At 47.9% G+C, this 20,000-nt stretch overlaps 1 protein-coding gene across 1 annotated transcript in view; it reads right to left on the bottom strand.

Moving 5' to 3' along the window:
- Window positions 1-7,234: 7,234 nt before the first annotated feature.
- LOC310798715 (NUAK family SNF1-like kinase 1) overlaps window positions 7,235-20,000 on the bottom strand; it is a gene marked incomplete at both ends in the record, with an annotated part of 23,202 nt that continues 10,436 nt past the window's right edge. The window contains 4 exons of the mRNA XM_083661269.1: window positions 7,235-8,343; window positions 8,597-8,729; window positions 15,564-15,683; window positions 18,157-18,222. Coding sequence (XP_083517395.1) covers window positions 7,235-8,343; window positions 8,597-8,729; window positions 15,564-15,683; window positions 18,157-18,222 — 1,428 coding nt within the window. The remainder of the gene's footprint in view (window positions 8,344-8,596; window positions 8,730-15,563; window positions 15,684-18,156; window positions 18,223-20,000) is intronic.

Genomic DNA, 20,000 nt, shown 5'->3' with positions numbered 1-20,000 from the left:
CTCACCTCAGGGTGTGTGTGTGTGTGGGGGGGGTAAGTATGTTACTGGGACAATATCAACAACATCAACCTCCCAAAGAACCACAAAATAATTGGGACATGGAATGTCCACGCCCCGTCTGCCTGTGGGAAAGTGAAGAAACTGACCCATGAACTCGACATAGACAGATATACTGTAGGTGCGACATCCTTGGAATGGCCGAAGTCACGTGGACTGGCTGTTTCTGACGGCCACAGGTTATGGTTCAGTGGAGAATATTCTAGGCATCAACATGGAGCAGGTTTCATTGTCAGCGAGAATAAATTAAACTCATCAGCTGCTGCACACCAATATCCAGCAGGCTCCTCAGCATTGGTATCGCTGCACGGTTGTGGAGAACATCCCCATCATTCGAGTGGAAACCTCAACGAGGATGGCAAGAGCTGAAGAACACCATCAAGGAAATGCCCAAGAAAGTTTTCCTTGTCAATCTAGGAGACTGGACTGTCAAAAATACTGTAGGTTTGGGTGCTTGTGAGCAGCAGGGAGGTACAGGAGGACAAATGAGGACTGACACTTCTTGACTTTGTCAGAAGTCATAAGCTCGCATTATCCAACCCCTTGTTTCCACATAAAATCTCCCGCAGAACATTGCACGCACCTACTGGCAAGACACACAATCAAATAGATTACACTCACCCCACAAAGGTTCGAGTTGAGCAGAAAGCCCAAACCCAGTAACCTACGCTGGCCAATGGATGGGTTTGTTTCACATTCTGTTTCTCGTGTGAATCTGATGTCTAGATCTCGTGTGAATCTGATGTCAAGATCTCACGTGAATCTGATGTCAAGATCTCGTGTGAATCTGATGTCAAGATCTCGCGTGAATCTGATGTCAAGATCTCGCGTGAATCAGATGTCAAGATCTCGTGTGAATCTGATGTCAAGATCTCGCGTGAGTGAATCTGATGTCAAGATCTCGCGTGAATCTGATGTCAAGATCTCGTGTGAATCTGATGTCAAGATCTCGCGCGAATCTGATGTCAAGATCTCGTGTGAATCTGATGTCAAGATCTCACGTGAATCTGATGTCAAGATCTCGCGCGAATCTGATGTCAAGATCTCGCGTGAATCTGATGTCAAGATCTCACGTGAATCTGATGTCAAGATCTCGCGTGAATCTGATGTCAAGATCTCGCGCAAATCTGATGTCAAGATCTCGTGTGAATCTGATGTCAAGATCTCGTGTGAATCTGATGTCAAGATCTCGCGTGAATCTGATGTCAAGATCTCGTGTGAATCTGATGTCAAGATCTCATGCGAATCCAGCTGCCTTGCAAGGTTACAAACCCAGGGCCTCATTTATAACCATTGCATACGCACAAAATGGGGCCTGAGAGGCGTATGCGACTTCCCGCGCAAAAGTGGTGATCTACACACACACACACACACACACACACACACACACACACACACACACACTTACTTCCTTCCTCTCTGCCCAGTCATGCTTCAGCATTCACACATGCTTGTCCAGCTGGCCAGCTAAAAGGAGAGCAGGTCTACAGACCCATGCAGCCACATCACCCGGTGGCCGTGCACCGTTTGTAGGACCTGTAGAGGACAGTGATAAAGATAGATATACTTAGTCTCAACGCCAGACCCATGAGAGTTCTTACGCTGATACACTACAGTACATTACTGTATGATGCAGATCTTCTCACTGTTACTGCATGCTGCAGATCTCTCTCTGGGTCTGATACACTACGTTACTGCATGCTGCAGATCTCTCTCTGGGTCTGATACACTATGTTACTGCATGCTGCAGATCTCTCTCTGGGTCTGATACACTATGTTACTGCATGCTGCAGATCTCTCTTTGGGTCTGATACACTATGTTACTGCACGCTGCAGATCTCTCTCTGGGTCTGATACACTATGTTACTGCATGCTGCAGGTCTCTCTATGGATCTGATACACTATGTTACTGCATGCTGCAGATCTCTCTCTGGGTCTGATACACTATGTTACTGCATGCTGCAGATCTCTCTCTGGGTCTGATACACTATGTTACTGCATGCTGCAGATCTCTCTGGGTCTGATACACTACGTTACTGCATGCTGCAGATCTCTCTATGGGTCTGATACACTATGTTACTGCATGCTGCAGATCTCTCTATGGATCTGATACACTACGTTACTGCACGCTGCAGATCTCTCTCTGGGTCTGATACACTATGTTACTGCATGCTGCAGATCTCTCTCTGGGTCTGATACACTATGTTACTGCATGCTGCAGATCTCTCTGGGTCTGATACACTACATTACTGCATGCTGCAGATCTCTCTATGGGTCTGATACACTACGTTACTGCATGCTGCAGATCTCTCTGGGTCTGATACACTACGTTACTGCATGCTGCAGATCTCTCCCTGGATCTGATACACTACGTTACTTCATGCTGCAGATCTCTCTCTGGGTCTGATACACTATGTTACTGCATGCTGCAGATCTCTCTCTGGGTCTGATACACTACGTTACTGCATGCTGCAGATCTCTCTATGGGTCTGATACACTATGTTACTGCATGCTGCAGATCTCTCCCTGGATCTGATACACTACGTTACTTCATGCTGCAGATCTCTATGGGTCTGATACACTATGTTACTGCATGCTACAGATCTCTCTGGGTCTGATACACTATGTTACTGCATGCTGCAGATCTCTCTCTGGGTCTGATACACTACGTTACTGCATGCTGCAGATCTCTCTCTGGGTCTGATACACTACGTTACTGCATGCTGCAGATCTCTCTCTGGGTCTGATACACTACGTTACTGCATGCTGCAGATCTCTCTCTGGGTCTGATACACTACGTTACTGCATGCTGCAGATCTCTCTCTGGGTCTGATACACTACGTTACTGCATGCTGCAGATGCCATTATTCCTATTTAAATCTAGTAATAATGTTAAAAATAGTCTTAATTTGAGTATAGAAGGTGATACCCATTTTGTGTGTTGTTTTTTTGTCTCTCTGTTGTTTGTAGAGGACCTCAATGGAAATAAGCCAATGGCTTTATTGTGTTTTTATCCTCGGTGATTGTCTGTGATTTCCCTGTATTGTTGACATTCACCCAATAAATCAATCAATCAAAAGATCTCTATGGGTCTGATACACTATGTTACTGCATGCTGCAGATCTCTCTCTGGATCTGATACACTATGTTACTTCATGCTGCAGATCTCTCTCTGGGTCTGATACACTACATTACAGCATGCTGCAGATCTCTCTCTGGGTCTGATACACTACGTTACAGCATGCTGCAGATCTCTCTCTGGGTCTGATACACTACATTACAGCATGCTGCAGATCTCTCTCTGGGTCTGATACACTACATTACAGCATGCTGCAGATCTCTCTCTGGGTCTGATACACTATGTTACTGCATGCTGCAGATCTCTCTCTGGATCTGATACACTATGTTACTGCATGCTGCAGATCTCTCTCTGGATCTGATACACTACGTTACTGCATGCTGCAGATCTCTCTCTGGGTCTGATACACTATGTTACTGCATGCTGCAGATCTCTCTCTGGATCTGATACACTACGTTACTGCATGCTGCAGATCTCTCCCTGGATCTGATACACTACGTTACTTCATGCTGCAGATCTCTCTCTGGGTCTGATACACTATGTTACTGCATGCTGCAGATCTCTCTCTGGGTCTGATACACTACGTTACTGCATGCTGCAGATCTCTATGGGTCTGATACACTATGTTACTGCATGCTGCAGATCTCTCTGGATCTGATACACTACGTTACTGCATGCTGCAGATCTCTCTCTGGATCTGATAGACTATGTTACTGCATGCTGTAGATCTCTATGGGTCTGATACACTACGTTACTTCATGCTGCAGATCTCTCTCTGGCTCTGATACACTATGTTACTGCATGCTGCAGATCTCTCTCTGGGTCTGATACACTACATTAATGCATGCTGCAGATATCTCTCTGGGTCTGATACACTATGTTACTGCATGCTGCAGATCTCTCTCTGGGTCTGATACACTACGTTACTGCATGCTGCAGATCTCTCTCTGGGTCTGATACACTATGTTACTGCATGCTGCAGATCTCTCTCTGGATCTGATACACTACGTTACTGCATGCTGCAGATCTCTCTGGGTCTGATACACTACGTTACTGCATGCTGCAGATCTCTCTCTGGGTCTGATACACTACGTTACTCCATGCTGCAGATCTCTCTCTGGGTCTGATACACTATGTTACTCCATGCTGCAGATCTCTCTCTGGGTCTGATACACTATGTTACTGCATGCTGCAGATCTCTCTCCGGATCTGATACACTACTGCATGCTGCAGAACTCTCTGGGTCTGATACACTACGTTACTCCATGCTGCAGATCTCTCTCTGGGTCTGATACACTATGTTACTGCATGCTGCAGATCTCTCTCCGGATCTGATACACTACTGCATGCTGCAGAACTCTCTGGGTCTGATACACTATGTTACTGCATGTTGCAGATCTCTCTCTGGGTCTGATACACTATGTTACTGCATGCTGCAGATCTCTCTATGGGTCTGATACACTATGTTACTGCATGTTGCAGATCTCTCTCTGGGTCTGATACACTATGTTACTGCATGTTGCAGATCTCTCTCTCTGGGTCTGATACACTATGTTACTGCATGCTGCAGATCTCTCTCCGGATCTGATACACTACTGCATGCTGCAGAACTCTCTGGGTCTGATACACTATGTTACTGCATGTTGCAGATCTCTCTCTGGGTCTGATACACTATGTTACTGCATGCTGCAGATCTCTCTCTGGGTCTGATACACTATGTTACTGCATGTTGCAGATCTCTCTCTGGGTCTGATACACTATGTTACTGCATGCTGCAGATCTCTCTCTGGCTTGACTTTAGTGATTGGGCACGCTCACCCAACCTGACTCTGTTGACTTTTGAAAAGGAACCACTCTCTCATTGGTGCTACGACCTGCAGGTCATTCAAATTGAGACCTAGACCCGCCCTCAAAACAGCAGCGAAGTAGTATGCGGAGTGCAGTGCTTCAACGTAATATTTGAGTCTGGGGAGAGACTAAGATAGACTGTACTTGCCTGGTATGTTTTGATAAAACAAAGCATTCTTTGGTTACCTTAAAAACAGGGAGGTTAAAGTATGCACACGCACATCTCTTTTCCAGGTGCTGAGTCAAAAAAGTTACTTCATGAGATTCAGGAAGACTGTTGTTGGTAGCTCCCAATATCTCTCAGATTTATTTTACATTAAAAATGACAACGTTTCGAGCCCTCACAGGCTCTTCGTCAGGTCAGGTGCTCGAAACATTGTCATTTTTAATGTAAAATAAATCAGAAAAATATTGGGAGCTATCAACGGTGTCGCGAGTCTTTCTGAATCTCATGAAGTACCTTAAAGACAGGAACATTACTTTTGCCTCCTAAACATCGATCAATCAATCAATTTTATATTTACTAGGCTATCGCCCACTGCGTGGACTCGCTGCAAGCAGCACAGCCAATAGATATAGCGCCAAATCATAACAAGAGTTATCTGCTTCTGTTCCTCATTTGAAACATCCACTTTTTCTTTCTTTCTCTCTTTCAATTTCTCAAAGCAAAAAAAACAGTGCTACAGTCAAGCTGCTTCTCTAAAAGCAATTAACTAAATGCCAGACCAACAAGTCCAACACAAAATCACCTGGAAATCCCCCTTTAGTTTATTCTACGATAGACTGTCCTTATGGTGTATACAATGATTTTGTGAATATTGCTTAAACAGAAATTCCCTAAATGTCTAGGAAATACAGTACATGATAACCTTCAACTTAAAAAAAAGGCACTTTACAAGGCCAGTACAATTCTATAGCAATACAAATGATATGCTCTAACAAAAAGCACAATAACACATTCTAGCTGTATGGCATCATTGAGGACATTCAGTGAAGTCATTCAGTTTATACATCTTGAAAGTTGAAATGACAAACACATATCAGCACTAATAGGTTATTATTACCCAGGTAAATAAATGATGAAGAGTTGTGTGTAGCCTATACAGCAAGTTGATTGAGAAACGTGCTGCAGCCTTAACAGGAAGTTATGAATGGAGTCTTCCTGAACATTAAATACTCTTAAAACCACCTTAATTAATCCTTTAAGGAGTGGGAATGGGATACATAATAATAATCATCATAATTAATTGCATTTATATAGCGCCTCTCTAGATACTCAAAGCGCTTCACATATCGGGGGCAGGGGGGACTCAGATGTGTTCAGATGTGATTTGTCCCAAGGCAGGGTCTTAGCTTGGTCTGCTGAGTCTGTGGGAACGGAGTCCAGCTTTCTCACTGTAGAAGATGTAAACATGTAAAACAGCAGAGCCTGAAATGGTAGGCCAATCAATCTGTACGTGATATAATGGAGACCTCTTGGACCTCTTGGTTCATTGACAAGTTGTCATCTCTTGCGCTGATTAGTTTCCTGCGGTGATTGGTCAGATCCTGGGGAGTTAATTGGCGTGGTGTGGCTGTCACTGGTTGGCTGACTTTTAGTGTTGTGTGTAAACTCTGTCACTGTTGTGTTTCTGGACCCACACTTGTGTATTAGCTGTAGCCTTTCTGTATTGTAACCCTTCTCTCTGGTAGCCTTAGCTATGCTAGCCCGCTAATGCTAACCTACTGGACGTCATGCTTAATTGCTACACTGTAAATAGCTCTGCTACTGTAGCACCACTAATGCTAACCTATTGGGCTTCATGCTCAATTGCTACACTGTAAATAGCTCACAGTTAAACACTTACGAGGCCGTAGGGGTTGATTGGCCTTTTCCTTTGTTAGTTTCTTTACTAGTTTACTAGTTCACTAGTTTACTACTTCACTAGTTTACAAATTCACTAGTCACCTTTTTGGCCTGTTTATCCACCCTGAAGCTAATGCCTCTTGTCACACCTTTGCTCTCTGTGTCACTTTTATGTTGCGGCCTGACCCTAGACCTGGTCGTAACAGTGTGTGTGTGTGTGTGTGTGTGTGTGTGTGTGTGTGTGTGTGTGTGTGTGTGTGTGTGTGCGTGCGTGCGTGCCAAGTGAGATTGTTTTGGCCAGGCCTAACTTCTTCTTAGGTTAAGGGGTACGGTTGGGGGCTAGAGAACGAATGCAGTCAATGTAAGGTCCTCCTCACTACTATAGTAAGTGTATGTGTGTATTCCTAAGTTTCTCGCATTGTACAGCTGATGTCCAGTGCCGTCTGATAGACATGGGTCACATCGTCCATGTCCCCTAGCAGGGAGAAGCTGCCATTGTCCCCAGGTGAAGGAGGGGTTGGCTGGGTCACTTTCCCCCCATGCAGGGTTCCTGGAGCACCCTGGGGCCCTCTGAAGCCTGCTAGCTGGAGTAGATCCTCAGCCGACAGGCAGGCCCTGACGTTGGGCTTGGGCGAGCCTGGGGGCCAGTCCAAGCTGGACAGGCTGATCTCCTCTGAGATGATACTGGACGGTCGGCTCTGGCTACGGGAAAGACCTGAATCACGGCTGGTACTTCCTGATTCACCGTGAAACGTTGTTGAAGGAGGACGTGCGTCTCGGCTGTGGACGGATGGGGAGAATTTCCCGTTGCGTTTCAAGATGCCCTTCCTCCCTACAGTCCTTTTTGACGGTGAACTGGCTGGCGGAGCCACCAGAGCAGCACTGCCCCCTAGCAGTTCGGAGGATTCGCTGCCTTCAGGAGAGGAGTAGTAACCAGACTCTCTCTGCTGCTGCTGCTGCCTGTTCTTCAGGATGCCCTTCTTCGGGAGGGTGGGAACCATCTTAGCTGGAGACCTACCCAGGCTGACGTGATCTTCATCTTCATCCTCATCCTCATCTTCCATCCCTCCTCCTTTCCTGTCAGTGCTAAAGGTGACCCCTCCGTCCTGGAAGTGCAGGGAACGCCTTAGCTCAAGCTCACCCAGACTTTGAGACCTGTGATCTGGCACCCGGGTCTTCAGGATCCCCTTGGGCCTCTTCAGCCCTTGCTTGTCTTCCCCCATTGAGTTCACATGATACACTCCACCATCGCTGTCCTTCATAGACTTCTTCGGTTTTGGGCAGCTTGTGTTGTGGGCCGGTACAGGCGGTGGCGTGGACTCTATGTTGGCTGTGCGGTTCTGCCAGTTGATGAAGCGGGCCAGCATAGGCGAGCCCTGGCTCTGCTGGCTCTGGCAGTCACAAACACTGGTCTTCCAGCCCCAGTTGACCCACCAGTGATTGGCAACATCTTCCACTGTTGCCCGGCGCTCTGGATTTACCATCAGCATCCAGCGAATCAGACCACGGGCATCTGGAGAAAGAGAGGGAAGGCCTTTGAACCACGGAAGGAACCTTTCTAAATCATTGATGAACTGGTTCAAAAAGGGGCGTCACAAAGTGATCTTATAACAAAGGTCATCTTTGTGCTGTTGTGCCAAATGTATCAAAAGTCCAATCAAAGAATTCCTAATGTCTGGAATTGCTTTTGGGGGAACCCAACTCAGTTCAATTAAATTCCAACAAAGACACTCAAAAAGTCCTCGAGCAAAACATTGTTATATTACCTGATGACTGGGTGGGTTCTCTGTACTCTCCGTTGCTGATCTGCCGTATGAGTTTCATATGATCTCCTCCATCAAAAGGCATGGTTCCATAGACCAGGGTGTAGAGGAGAACCCCCAGAGCCCAGCTGTCCACCTGAGCAACACAGCAGCACACACATTTACAAGTTACTCAGCAAAATGAAGCCAAAAGTGTGAGATTTTGTTCTAAATAAATTCCCGTTTGAGCAAGTGAAGACAGTTGCGGGTGTCCCTTCTTCTTAATATGCCGTAGCTGCAAGCGGCCGTGAAAGGTGTTCAAGCCTCTAGGTACTGTAGGACTACTGTAGGTCATCTGCTATCCAATGACTAAGCGGCCTAGCATTGTGATGCAGAAGCTAGACGTTTATGTTTTCTTGTGTTCAGACATAGGTGTATTCACCTTATGTAGCCACGCCCATTTGACCCGGTTCTGTGGCCGTCCTACGACTTCCGGCTAAAAATAATAATAAAATAAAATAAAAAATGGCTGCGCTGCTCCAATATCATCTAACTCTGAATTAACTAATAATTTAGCCAATTGTATGTAACATACCAAATAAAAGCAAACGGCAATGTCTAAGAATGCAACGCCATGTAACTGGCTCGTTAAGTCTCGCATTCCAGGGAATTACGTTAACGTCTGCGGGTCTTTATTAACGTTAATGGCTCGCGCTGCCTCGGAGGAGAGAAAACCATCCGAAACTTTCTTTGTTGGAGTCCAGGTATGTTTTACAAGAAAGTGCTCGTCATTGTCGACGATAACGTTATCTGACCTGGCTAACAGTGGATAGTCGCTTGCTTGCTGTGTACCGAGCTCAAAGTAGTAGGCTACGTTCTTTGTTTTACACCCTGCGCTGTCCACTACAAAAATGACTCTCTTCTTCATGACGTTCTTTCATATTTGGCGCCGTGACCGCCGGAAGTGTTAGACGGACCCGGAAGAATTTGGCCCACTGTAAGGTCTGAACATAAGGTAACCATGGACTCTACTGAGACCTGTCATTACAGTCTCTGTTCATACCATGGACTCTACTGAGACCTGGTCTCTGTTCATACCATGGACTCTACTGAGACCTGGTCTCTGTTCATACCATGGACTCTACTGAGACCTGTCATTACAGTCTCTGTTCATACCATGGACTCTACTGAGACCTGTCATTACAGTCTCTGTTCATACCATGGACTCTACTGAGACCTGTCATTACAGTCTCTGTTCATACCATGGACTCTACTGAGACCTGTCATTACAGTCTCTGTTCATACCATGGACTCTACTGAGACCTGTCATTACAGTCTCTGTTCATACCATGGACTCTACTGAGACCTGGTCTCTGTTCATACCATGGACTCTACTGAGACCTGGTCTCTGTTCATACCATGGACTCTACTGAGACCTGGTCTCTGTTCATACCATGGACTCTACTGAGACCTGGTCTCTGTTCATACCATGGACTCTACTGAGACCTGCCATTACAGTCTCTGTTCATACCATGGACTCTACTGAGACCTGTCATTACAGTCTCTGTTCATACCATGGACTCTACTGAGACCTGGTCTCTGTTCATACCATGGACTCTACTGAGACCTGGTCTCTGTTCATACCATGGACTCTACTGAGACCTGGTCTCTGTTCATACCATGGACTCTACTGAGACCTGGTCTCTGTTCATACCATGGACTCTACTGAGACCTGCCATTACAGTCTCTGTTCATACCATGGACTCTACTGAGACCTGTCATTACAGTCTCTGTTCATACCATGGACTCTACTGAGACCTGCCATTACAGTCTCTGTTCATACCATGGACTCTACTGAGACCTGTCATTACAGTCTCTGTTCATACCATGGACTCTACTGAGACCTGTCATTACAGTCTCTGTTCATACCATGGACTCTACTGAGACCTGGTCTCTGTTCATACTATGGACTCTACTGAGACCTGGTCTCTGTTCATACCATGGACTCTACTGAGACCTGGTCTCTGTTCATACCATGGACTCTACTGAGACCTGGTCTCTGTTCATACCATGGACTCTACTGAGACCTGCCATTACAGTCTCTGTTCATACCATGGACTCTACTGAGACCTGGTCTCTGTTCATACCATGGACTCTACATGAGACCTGCCATTACAGTCTCTGTTCATACCATGGACTCTACTGAGACCTGGTCTCTGTTCATACCATGGACTCTACATGAGACCTGTCATTACAGTCTCTGTTCATACCATGGACTCTACTGAGACCTGGTCTCTGTTCATACCATGGACTCTACTGAGACCTGTCATTACAGTCTCTGTTCATACCATGGACTCTACTGAGACCTGTCATTACAGTCTCTGTTCATACTATGGACTCTACTGAGACCTGTCATTACAGTCTCTGTTCATACCATGGACTCTACTGAGACCTGTCATTACAGTCTCTGTTCATACTATGGACTCTACTGAGACCTGGTCTCTGTTCATACCATGGACTCTACTGAGACCTGGTCTCTGTTCATACCATGGACTCTACTGAGACCTGTCATTACAGTCTCTGTTCATACTATGGACTCTACTGAGACCTGTCATTACAGTCTCTGTTCATAGCATGGACTCTACTGAGACCTGTCATTACAGTCTCTGTTCATAGCATGGACTCTACTGAGACCTGTCATTACAGTCTCTGTTCATACCATGGACTCTACTGGGACCTGTCATTACAGTCTCTGTTCTCATACCATGGACTTTACTGAGACCTGTCATTACAGTCTCTGTTCATACTATGGACTCTACTGAGACCTGTCATTACAGTCTCTGTTCATAGCATGGACTCTACTGAGACCTGGTCTCTGTTCATACCATGGACTCTACTGAGACCTGTCATTACAGTCTCTGTTCATACCATGGACTCTACTGAGACCTGTCATTACAGTCTCTGTTCATACCATGGACTCTACTGAGACCTGTCATTACAGTCTCTGTTCATACCATGGACTCTACTGAGACCTGTCATTACAGTCTCTGTTCATACCATGGACTCTACTGAGACCTGTCATTACAGTCTCTGTTCATACCATGGACTCTAGGGGTGGGGGAAAAAATCGATACACCACAGTATCGCGATATTTTGCCTGACGATATTGTATCGATAGTTGGACGCCAAGTATCGATATTGCAAAAAAAAAAAAAAAAAAAAAAAAAAAAAAAAAATTGCAGGCCATGCCAGGCCACCGGGCTACTATAAACTTTAGTTCCAAGGCCAGCAGTAAACAAACAGTAGCATATTTTCATTTTGTTTTAACAGTAACAGTTTTGTCATAACAGTAATTTACAAATTCCCCAGTTACTGAATGGGCTGCACAAGATGTTTTGTGTAAGTGAAGTTGCAAAAACTACATAAGTACAGTAGTCCACACACACATCCAGTTAAGGTGGACTGTAAGTAGACTGTAACAAACAGTTCAGTTTGTCAGGTGCATGCAACTATGACATGACTTTATCAAAGTTGTTGGTCTGTCTACTTGACAATGTTGCTGCAATAAAATGGTTGAAGTCAGATGTACAGACTGAAAAATTGTTCTTATATAAACCAGATGTTGACAAAGTTTTCCTTTGGGGACATCATTTGCAGTTGAAAAAGTAAGAAATCGAAATATCGCAATATTCAATATATCGCAATATCGATATATCGCAATATCGAAAATATCGCAGTATCGCAATACTATCGTATCGTGACTCAAGTATCGTTTCAGTATCGTATCGTGGGCATCTGGTGATTCCCACCCCTAATGGACTCTACTGAGACCTGTCATTACAGTCTATGGTTGTGGGTGCGACAGCAGCAGTGGAGTAACGGAGGAGTGATGGTTGTGTTATACTATTTAATATTGCTGTTATTAGATTGTATAATACTGTAATACTTCTAAAGGTGTGGCTTTAACTGCAGGGTTGTGTCTGTGAGAGTGTGAATGCTGCTGACAGACATCATGATGTTACGATGGTGGGTGCTGACTGAGACCTCCATCACCCCAACCCTAGTATGAATCAGTGTTTTCATCACAGCTCTGAAACAATAGATGATTAGATTGCTAGGGAAGTCCACTCCCCTGACTCTCTAACCTGAGAAAGTGTGTGTGTGTGTGTGTGTGTGTGTGTGTGTGTGTGTGTGTGTGTGTGTGTGTGTGTGTGTGTGTGTGTGTGTGTGTGTGTGTGTGTGTGTGTGTGTGTGTGTGTGCGTGTGCGTGTGCGTGTGCGCGTGTGCGCGCGCGCGCGCCCGCGCGTGTGTGTGTGTGTGTGTGTCTGTGTGTGTGTCGGTCTGTCTGGGTTCAGGAGGGGGTGCGATGTACTTAAAGGAACACTTTGGCACTTTTCAAACAGATTTGTATCATTCCAGTGTGGGTAGCAGGGTTGTGGACTAACAGAATTTAACAGTATTTAAAATGCAGTATTTAAAATACAAAATATGAGTAACTGTATTCCATTACAGTTACAGTTCAAATTGGTGGTGTTCTGAATACAGTTACTGTCTTTAAAAATAGATTACTTTAAGGGATTACTTTATTTGCTTTGTTTTATTTGCTCTAAAATTCATATGAGGCACACATTTCTCATTAACAGATTTTTTTTCTGTTTTAATGGTCAACACTGTCCATGGCTGCGAGCATATAAAAATAAGCAAGTCAAATTTGTAGTTGAAATAACAGCCATGCGAGCCGGCCATTGACATATATGGACGACGCGTCTCCACTTCCGACTGCTATGCAAAAATGAAGCCAGAATATCTCGTTTCAGCGAGCTGCCATCTTGCTTGTGTGACATCATTTGGGAGCGGAGTTTGCACAGTAGAGTCGGGCTGAGCCCCCTCCCTCCGCCATGCCGACGTCTGACGGAGGTTTGAGAGTGGCTGTCACAGCTGTCAATCATCCCTTTTTATATCGTCAAACAACTCGTTAAAAACAAACTTATCAGAAAAATGAGCATTGGAACATAGATCAGCATGATAACAGCTAACTAAAATAACAGAAACCATATTTGGGGGGAAATTATTTGATGTGTACTTTGATTGGTTTGGCTCATGTCCCATCCGCTAATATGGAGGGGGCGGGATTTATGACCTATACTGCAACCAGCCACTAGAGGGCTATCCAAGCGAACGGCTCTGGGCCGTGAAGCAAATTGAACATGGTGGCCAAAGCACAGTATTGCAAATCACGTGACGCCCTGCAGCCCCAAAACAGTTTCCACTTACATGAGGAAAGAAGCAGCTGTAAAATGCCACAAAAAGATTTCTGGGTATCACTCAAAGTCAAAAACGACTTTTGAATATCAAGTTTTATATTATGGGCCAATTTCTCTTTTAACTGGCTTGATGGTCCCGCCTCTAACATGCACTATACTGCTTTTATATGAGGGACTTTGTCAAGGAAGGGAGAAATTAATCAGATGGACGATTTCCATAACTGCAGCCATGGCGCATCATCTCCGGAGTCTCCACCCTAGGAAAACATTTTTCATTTCAGCTCGACTTTAAGGGACGTCTGAGGTTCTGACTGTTGGCTTTGTCACGCTGTAAAAATCCTCCCCTTTAACCCGGAGTCAGGAAGCCATCTGGTGTGTGCGTGCGTGTGTGTGTGTGTGTGTGTGTGTGTGTGCACGTGTCAGTGTAAATGAGTAAACTTCCTACTCGGACAATGTGTTCCCTAAGACATTTTTGCACACGCACGCACGCAGGCACACATACACACACACACACACACACACACACACACACACACTCACACACACTGTCAACCACTGGCGATTTTACGTTGGTGCACTGGATGCACGTGCACCCCCTTGTGGCCAGATTAAAAAAAATTGATTTCTACGATACGATACGATCTTCACTCCTTCGATGTTCACATTTGCTTTTGGAGGAAATGATGGTGAATTCAGTAATAATGTGAGCTGTGTGGTTATTGAGGGTTCGCAGAGAGTGCAGATCCCTGATGAAGTGCTCTGATTTCTATGACTACTTTTGTCCCATTTAGCCACTAATCTAGCTCAGAACAGGACCACATACTTATGTAATGCATCACAGAAACAGGGCCAGTGTTGTTCTGTGGTGACCAGACGACTGTGTTCATTTTTAAATGTACTCCGCTTGTAATCCCGAGAGGCTTCCTTAAAGAGTTAGCAGAAAGCCTCTCTAACCAGTGGTTAATGATGAGCCTCTACATTCCTGAGATATCGCATTAACGATCATGGAACGGGCGGTCGTAAGGTCACAGTGACCTTGAACTTTGACCTTTGACCACCAAAATCGAATCCGTTCACCCTTGAGTCCAAGCAGACGTTTGAGCCCAATTTGAAGCAATTCTGTCATGGCGTGCATGAGATATCGCGATAACGAGCATCGGACGGGTGGGCGGACAACCCGAAAACATAATGCATCCGGCCATGGCTATCGCCTGCAGAGTAGGGGTGGGGGGAAAAATCGATACAGCATAGTATCGTGATATTTTGTGGGCAATATATCGTATCATATCGAATGCCAAGTATCGTGTTATTTTATTATACAAAATGTCAAGTGCATCATGCAACATTTATGACAGGTTTTTATGACAGTGTTGGTCAGTCTGTCTGCTTGGCAATCCCATTCTGCTCCAATAAATATGATTGAAGTGAGGTGAACAGACTGGAAACTTGATCTCATTAGATAAAACAGATGTTGACAAAGTTTTTACCTTTGGGGACATCATTTGCAGTTGAAAAAAGGTAACAAATCACAATATATCGCAATATCGCAATACTCAATATATCGCAATACTAGCATATCGCAATACTATCGGATCGTGACTTAAGTATCGTGATAATATCGTATCGTGGGGTCATCAGTGATTCCCACCCCTACTGCAGAGGCATAAAAGATTCTGCATAATTCACATGAATCTGCTGTCACTCCTTGAATTGAAGTGAGTTGGTACCTCTGGGCCGTGGTAGGGCCGTCCATTGACGATCTCTGGAGAGGCGTAGAGAGGACTACCACAGAAGGTCTGCAGCAGCGTGTCTTTATGGTACTGATTAGACAGACCAAAGTCAGCAATCTGGAGGAGGAACACAGATCATTATCATCCCTTGAGAAGATCATTTCAATCAAACATTCATACAACAACAACAACACCATCATTCTGCACCGGGGTCTGTGGGGGTGGGGGTGGTACCGGGGTCTGTGGGGGTGGGGGTGGTACCGGGGTCTGTGGGGGTGGGTGTGGTACCGGGGTCTGTGGGGGTGGGGGTGGTACCGGGGTCTGTGGGGGTGGGGGTGGTACCGGGGTCTGTGGGGGTGGGGGTGGTACCGGGGTCTGTGGGGGTGGCGGTGGTACCGGGGTCTGTGGGGGTGGGGGTGGTACCGGGGTCTGTGGGGGTGGGGGTGGTACCGGGGTATGTGGGGGTGGGGGTGGTACCGGGGTCTGTGGGGGTGGCGGTGGTACCGGGGTCTGTGGGGGTGGGGGTGGTACCGGGGTATGTGGGGGTGGGGGTGGTACCGGGGTCTGTGGCGGTGGTACCGGGGTATGTGGGGGTGGGTGTGGTACCGGGGTCTGTGGGGGTGGCGGTGGTACCGGGGTCTGTGGGTGGTACCGGGGTATGTGGGGGTGGGGGTGGTACCGGGGTCTGTGGCGGTGGTACCGGGGTATGTGGGGGTGGGTGTGGTACCGGGGTCTGTGGGGGTGGGGGTGGTACCGGGGTCTGTGGCGGTGGTACCGGGGTATGTGGGGGTGGGTGTGGTACCGGGGTCTGTGGGGGTGGGGGTGGTACCGGGGTCTGTGGCGGTGGTACCGGGGTATGTGGGGGTGGGTGTGGTACCGGGGTCTGTGGGGGTGGGGGTGGTACCGGGGTCTGTGGTGGTGGTACCGGGGTCTGTGGGGGTGGTACCGGGGTCTGTGGGGTGGCACCAGGGTCTGTGGGGGTGGTACCGGGGTCTGTGGGGGTGGGGGTGGCACCGGGGTCTGTGGCGGTGGTACCGGGGTCTGTGGCGGTGGGGGTGGTACCGGGGTCTGTGGGGGTGGTACCGGGGTATGTGGGGGTGGGGGTGGTACCGGGGTCTGTGGGGGTCGTACCGGGGTCTGTGGCGGTGGTACCGGGGTCTGTGGGGGTGGTACCGGGGTCTGTGGCGGTGGGGGTGGTACTGGGGTCTGTGGCGGTGGGGGTGGTACCGGGGTCTGTGGGGGTGGGGGTGGTACCGGGGTCTGTGGCGGTGGGGGTGGTACCGGGGTCTGTGGCGGTGGGGGTGGTACCGGGGTCTGTGGGGGTGGGTGTGGTACCGGGGTCTGTGGGGGTGGGGGTGGTACCGGGGTCTGTGGCGGTGGGGGTGGTACCGGGGTCTGTGGGGGTGGGGGTGGTACCGGGGTCTGTGGGGGTGGGGGTGGTACCGGGGTCTGTGGCGGTGGGGGTGGTACCGGGGTCTGTGGGGGTGGGGGTGGTACCGGGGTATGTGGGGGTGGGGGTGGTACCGGGGTCTGTGGCGGTGGGGGTGGTACCGGGGTCTGTGGCGGTGGGGGTGGTACCGGGGTCTGTGGCAGTGGGGGTGGTACCGGGGTCTGTGGCAGTGGGGGTGGTAGCGGGGTCTGTGGGGGTGGGTGTGGCACTGGGGTCTGTGGGGGTGGGTGTGGCACTGGGGTCTGTGGGGGTGGGGGTGGTATCAGTCAGCTCGGATGTCACAAAACGTGACTGACAGACAGACACCGCCCATCCGCCTAGGCAATTTTATTATAGGATAACAATACATTCAAACACTCAGTAAGAGTACTGTTGTCTCTCATATTACAGCTGCTATTTTGCAAATGTATGCAGTTCTTTAATTCATTCTCATTCATATATTTCTAACTCATCTGACTGTTGATAACCCACATTTTCTCTATTCTTATCTATATCCTGTTCTTTTTTGCTATGTCAATTTATAGACGGGTTTCTGTGAAACGTCATCACATAGATGCGCGCGCATCACCGGGGTAGAAAGCCGCTCCACACCTTAGACATGTATAATGCTCCACACACTCGTTTGAGTTGACTGCTGCCTCGCCTGGAAAGCAGAGGAGAGCAGCCGAGCGCAGTCAGGTGAGGCGTCAACAAGTCAAACACCCCCGCAGCACACTCACTGCTGCTTTTCTTCTTCTACAGTTTTGTTTAACAGCGGTTTGTAAACAAATTAAAACATGCATTAGCGCCACCCACACTCACTGCTCAAATGACCCAGCCCTTCAGATTACTTATTTTTATTTTAATGTAGGCATTACAGGTGGTATTTATGTAAAATGTAGAGTGACAGCTTGGAATAGATATAAAATTGAAGTTTCTACACTTCACTGTGGGTTTGTGATGCACCTGTGTTGAACCAATGGGCGATCAGCTCGATGCGTTTCTCGTCATCCTCTGTCCCTGCGCGCGCACGCACCCACTAATGTTTGTATACAAGAAACCCGTCTATTTGTGAACAAAGAAGTTCACACTTGATTGCCACAAAAACACAAGCCCATGTTGTTGATGTAGGTAGAGGGAATAGAACTGAGAAGAACTCACCTTAATGTTACAGTTTTCATCCAGCAGAACGTTTTCCAGTTTCAAATCCCTGTGCACCACCCCGTTCTACAGGACAGAAGAGGACATAGTCAAATATCCCTGTGCACCACCCCGTTCTACAGGACAGAAGAAGACACAGTCAAATATCCCTGTGCACCACCCCGTTCTACAGGACAGAAGAAGACACAGTCAAATATCCCTGTGCACCACCCCATTCTACAGGACAGAAGAAGACACAGTCAAATATCCCTGTGCACCACCCCGTTCTACAGGACAGAAGAAGACACAGTCAAATATCCCTGTGCACCACCCCGTTCTACAGGACAGAAGAAGACACAGTCAAATATCCCTGTGCACCACCCCGTTCTACAGGACAGAAGAAGACACAGTCAAATATCCCTGTGCACCACCCCGTTCTACAGGACAGAAGAGGACATAGTAAAATATCCCTGTGTGCACCACCCCGTTCTACAGGACAGAAGAGGACATAGTAAAATATCCCTGTGCACCACCCCATTCTACAGGACAGAAGAGGACATAGTAAAATATCCCTGTGCACCACCCCATTCTACAGGACAGAAGAGGACATAGTAAAATATCCCTGTGCACCACCCCATTCTACAGGACAGAAGAGGACATAGTAAAATATCCCTGTGCACCACCCCATTCTACAGGACAGAAGAAGACACAGTCAAATATCCCTGTGCACCACCCTGTTTTACAGGACAGAAGAGGACATAGTCAAATCACGCGCGCGCACGCACACACACACACACACACACACACACACACACACACACACACACACACACACACACACACACACACACCAAAGGAAGCTGAGTGCCCTTCAGGAAATCCCGTAGTAACGATGTCACCATCAGCTGTAGTAGCCCCTGTCGATCTGTCCCAGCGTGATGACATCATCACATGGTGACATCAGCATGGGAAGAAAGCCAGCCATTGTAGCAGAGATGCAGGATGGCAAAAAGAGCGAGGAAGAGGAAGGGATGGGTGGGGAGGTGTAGGGGAGAGGCCTGTAGAGGAAGATGGGTGGGGAGGTGTAGGGGAGAGGCATGGAGAGGAAGATGGGTGGGGAGGTGTAGGGGAGAGGCCTGTAGAGGAAGATGGGTGGGGAGGTGTAGGGGAGAGGCATGGAGAGGAAGATGGGTGGGGAGGTGTAGGGGAGAGGCATGGAGAGGAAGATGGGTGGGGAGGTGTAGGGGAGAGGCATGTAGAGGAAGATGGGTGGGGAGGTGTAGGGGAGAGGCCTGTAGAGGAAGATGGGTGGGTAGGTGTAGGGGAGAGGCATGGAGAGGAAGATGGGTGGGGAGGTGTAGGGGAGAGGCCTGGAGAGGAAGATGGGTGGGGAGGTGTAGGGGAGAGGCCTGGAGAGGAAGATGGGTGGGGAGGTGTAGGGGAGAGGCATGGAGAGGAAGATGGGTGTGGAGGTGTAGGGGAGAGGCATGGAGAGGAAGATGGGTGTGGAGGTGTAGGGGAGAGGCATGGAGAGGAAGATGGGTGGGGAGGTGTAGGGGAGGGGCATGGAGAGGAAGATGGGTGTGGAGGTGTAGGGGAGAGGCCTGTAGAGGAAGATGGGTGGGGAGGTGTAGGGGAGGGGCATGGAGAGGAAGATGGGTGGGGAGGTGTAGGGGAGAGGCATGGAGAGGAAGATGGGTGTGGAGGTGTAGGGGAGGGGCCTGGAGAGGAAGATGGGTGGGGAGGTGTAGGGGAGGGGCATGGAGAGGAAGATGGGTGGGGAGGTGTAGGGGAGAGGCCTGGAGAGGAAGATGGGTGGGGAGGTGTAGGGGAGGGGCATGGAGAGGAAGATGGGTGGGGAGGTG

Source organism: Poromitra crassiceps (genome assembly GCF_964638095.1).
Source record: "Poromitra crassiceps genome assembly, chromosome: 2".
Lineage (NCBI taxonomy): Eukaryota > Metazoa > Chordata > Actinopteri > Beryciformes > Melamphaidae > Poromitra > Poromitra crassiceps.
The sequence above is the reverse complement of the archived record's forward strand: the minus strand, read 5'-3'. Positions and strand labels throughout refer to the sequence as shown.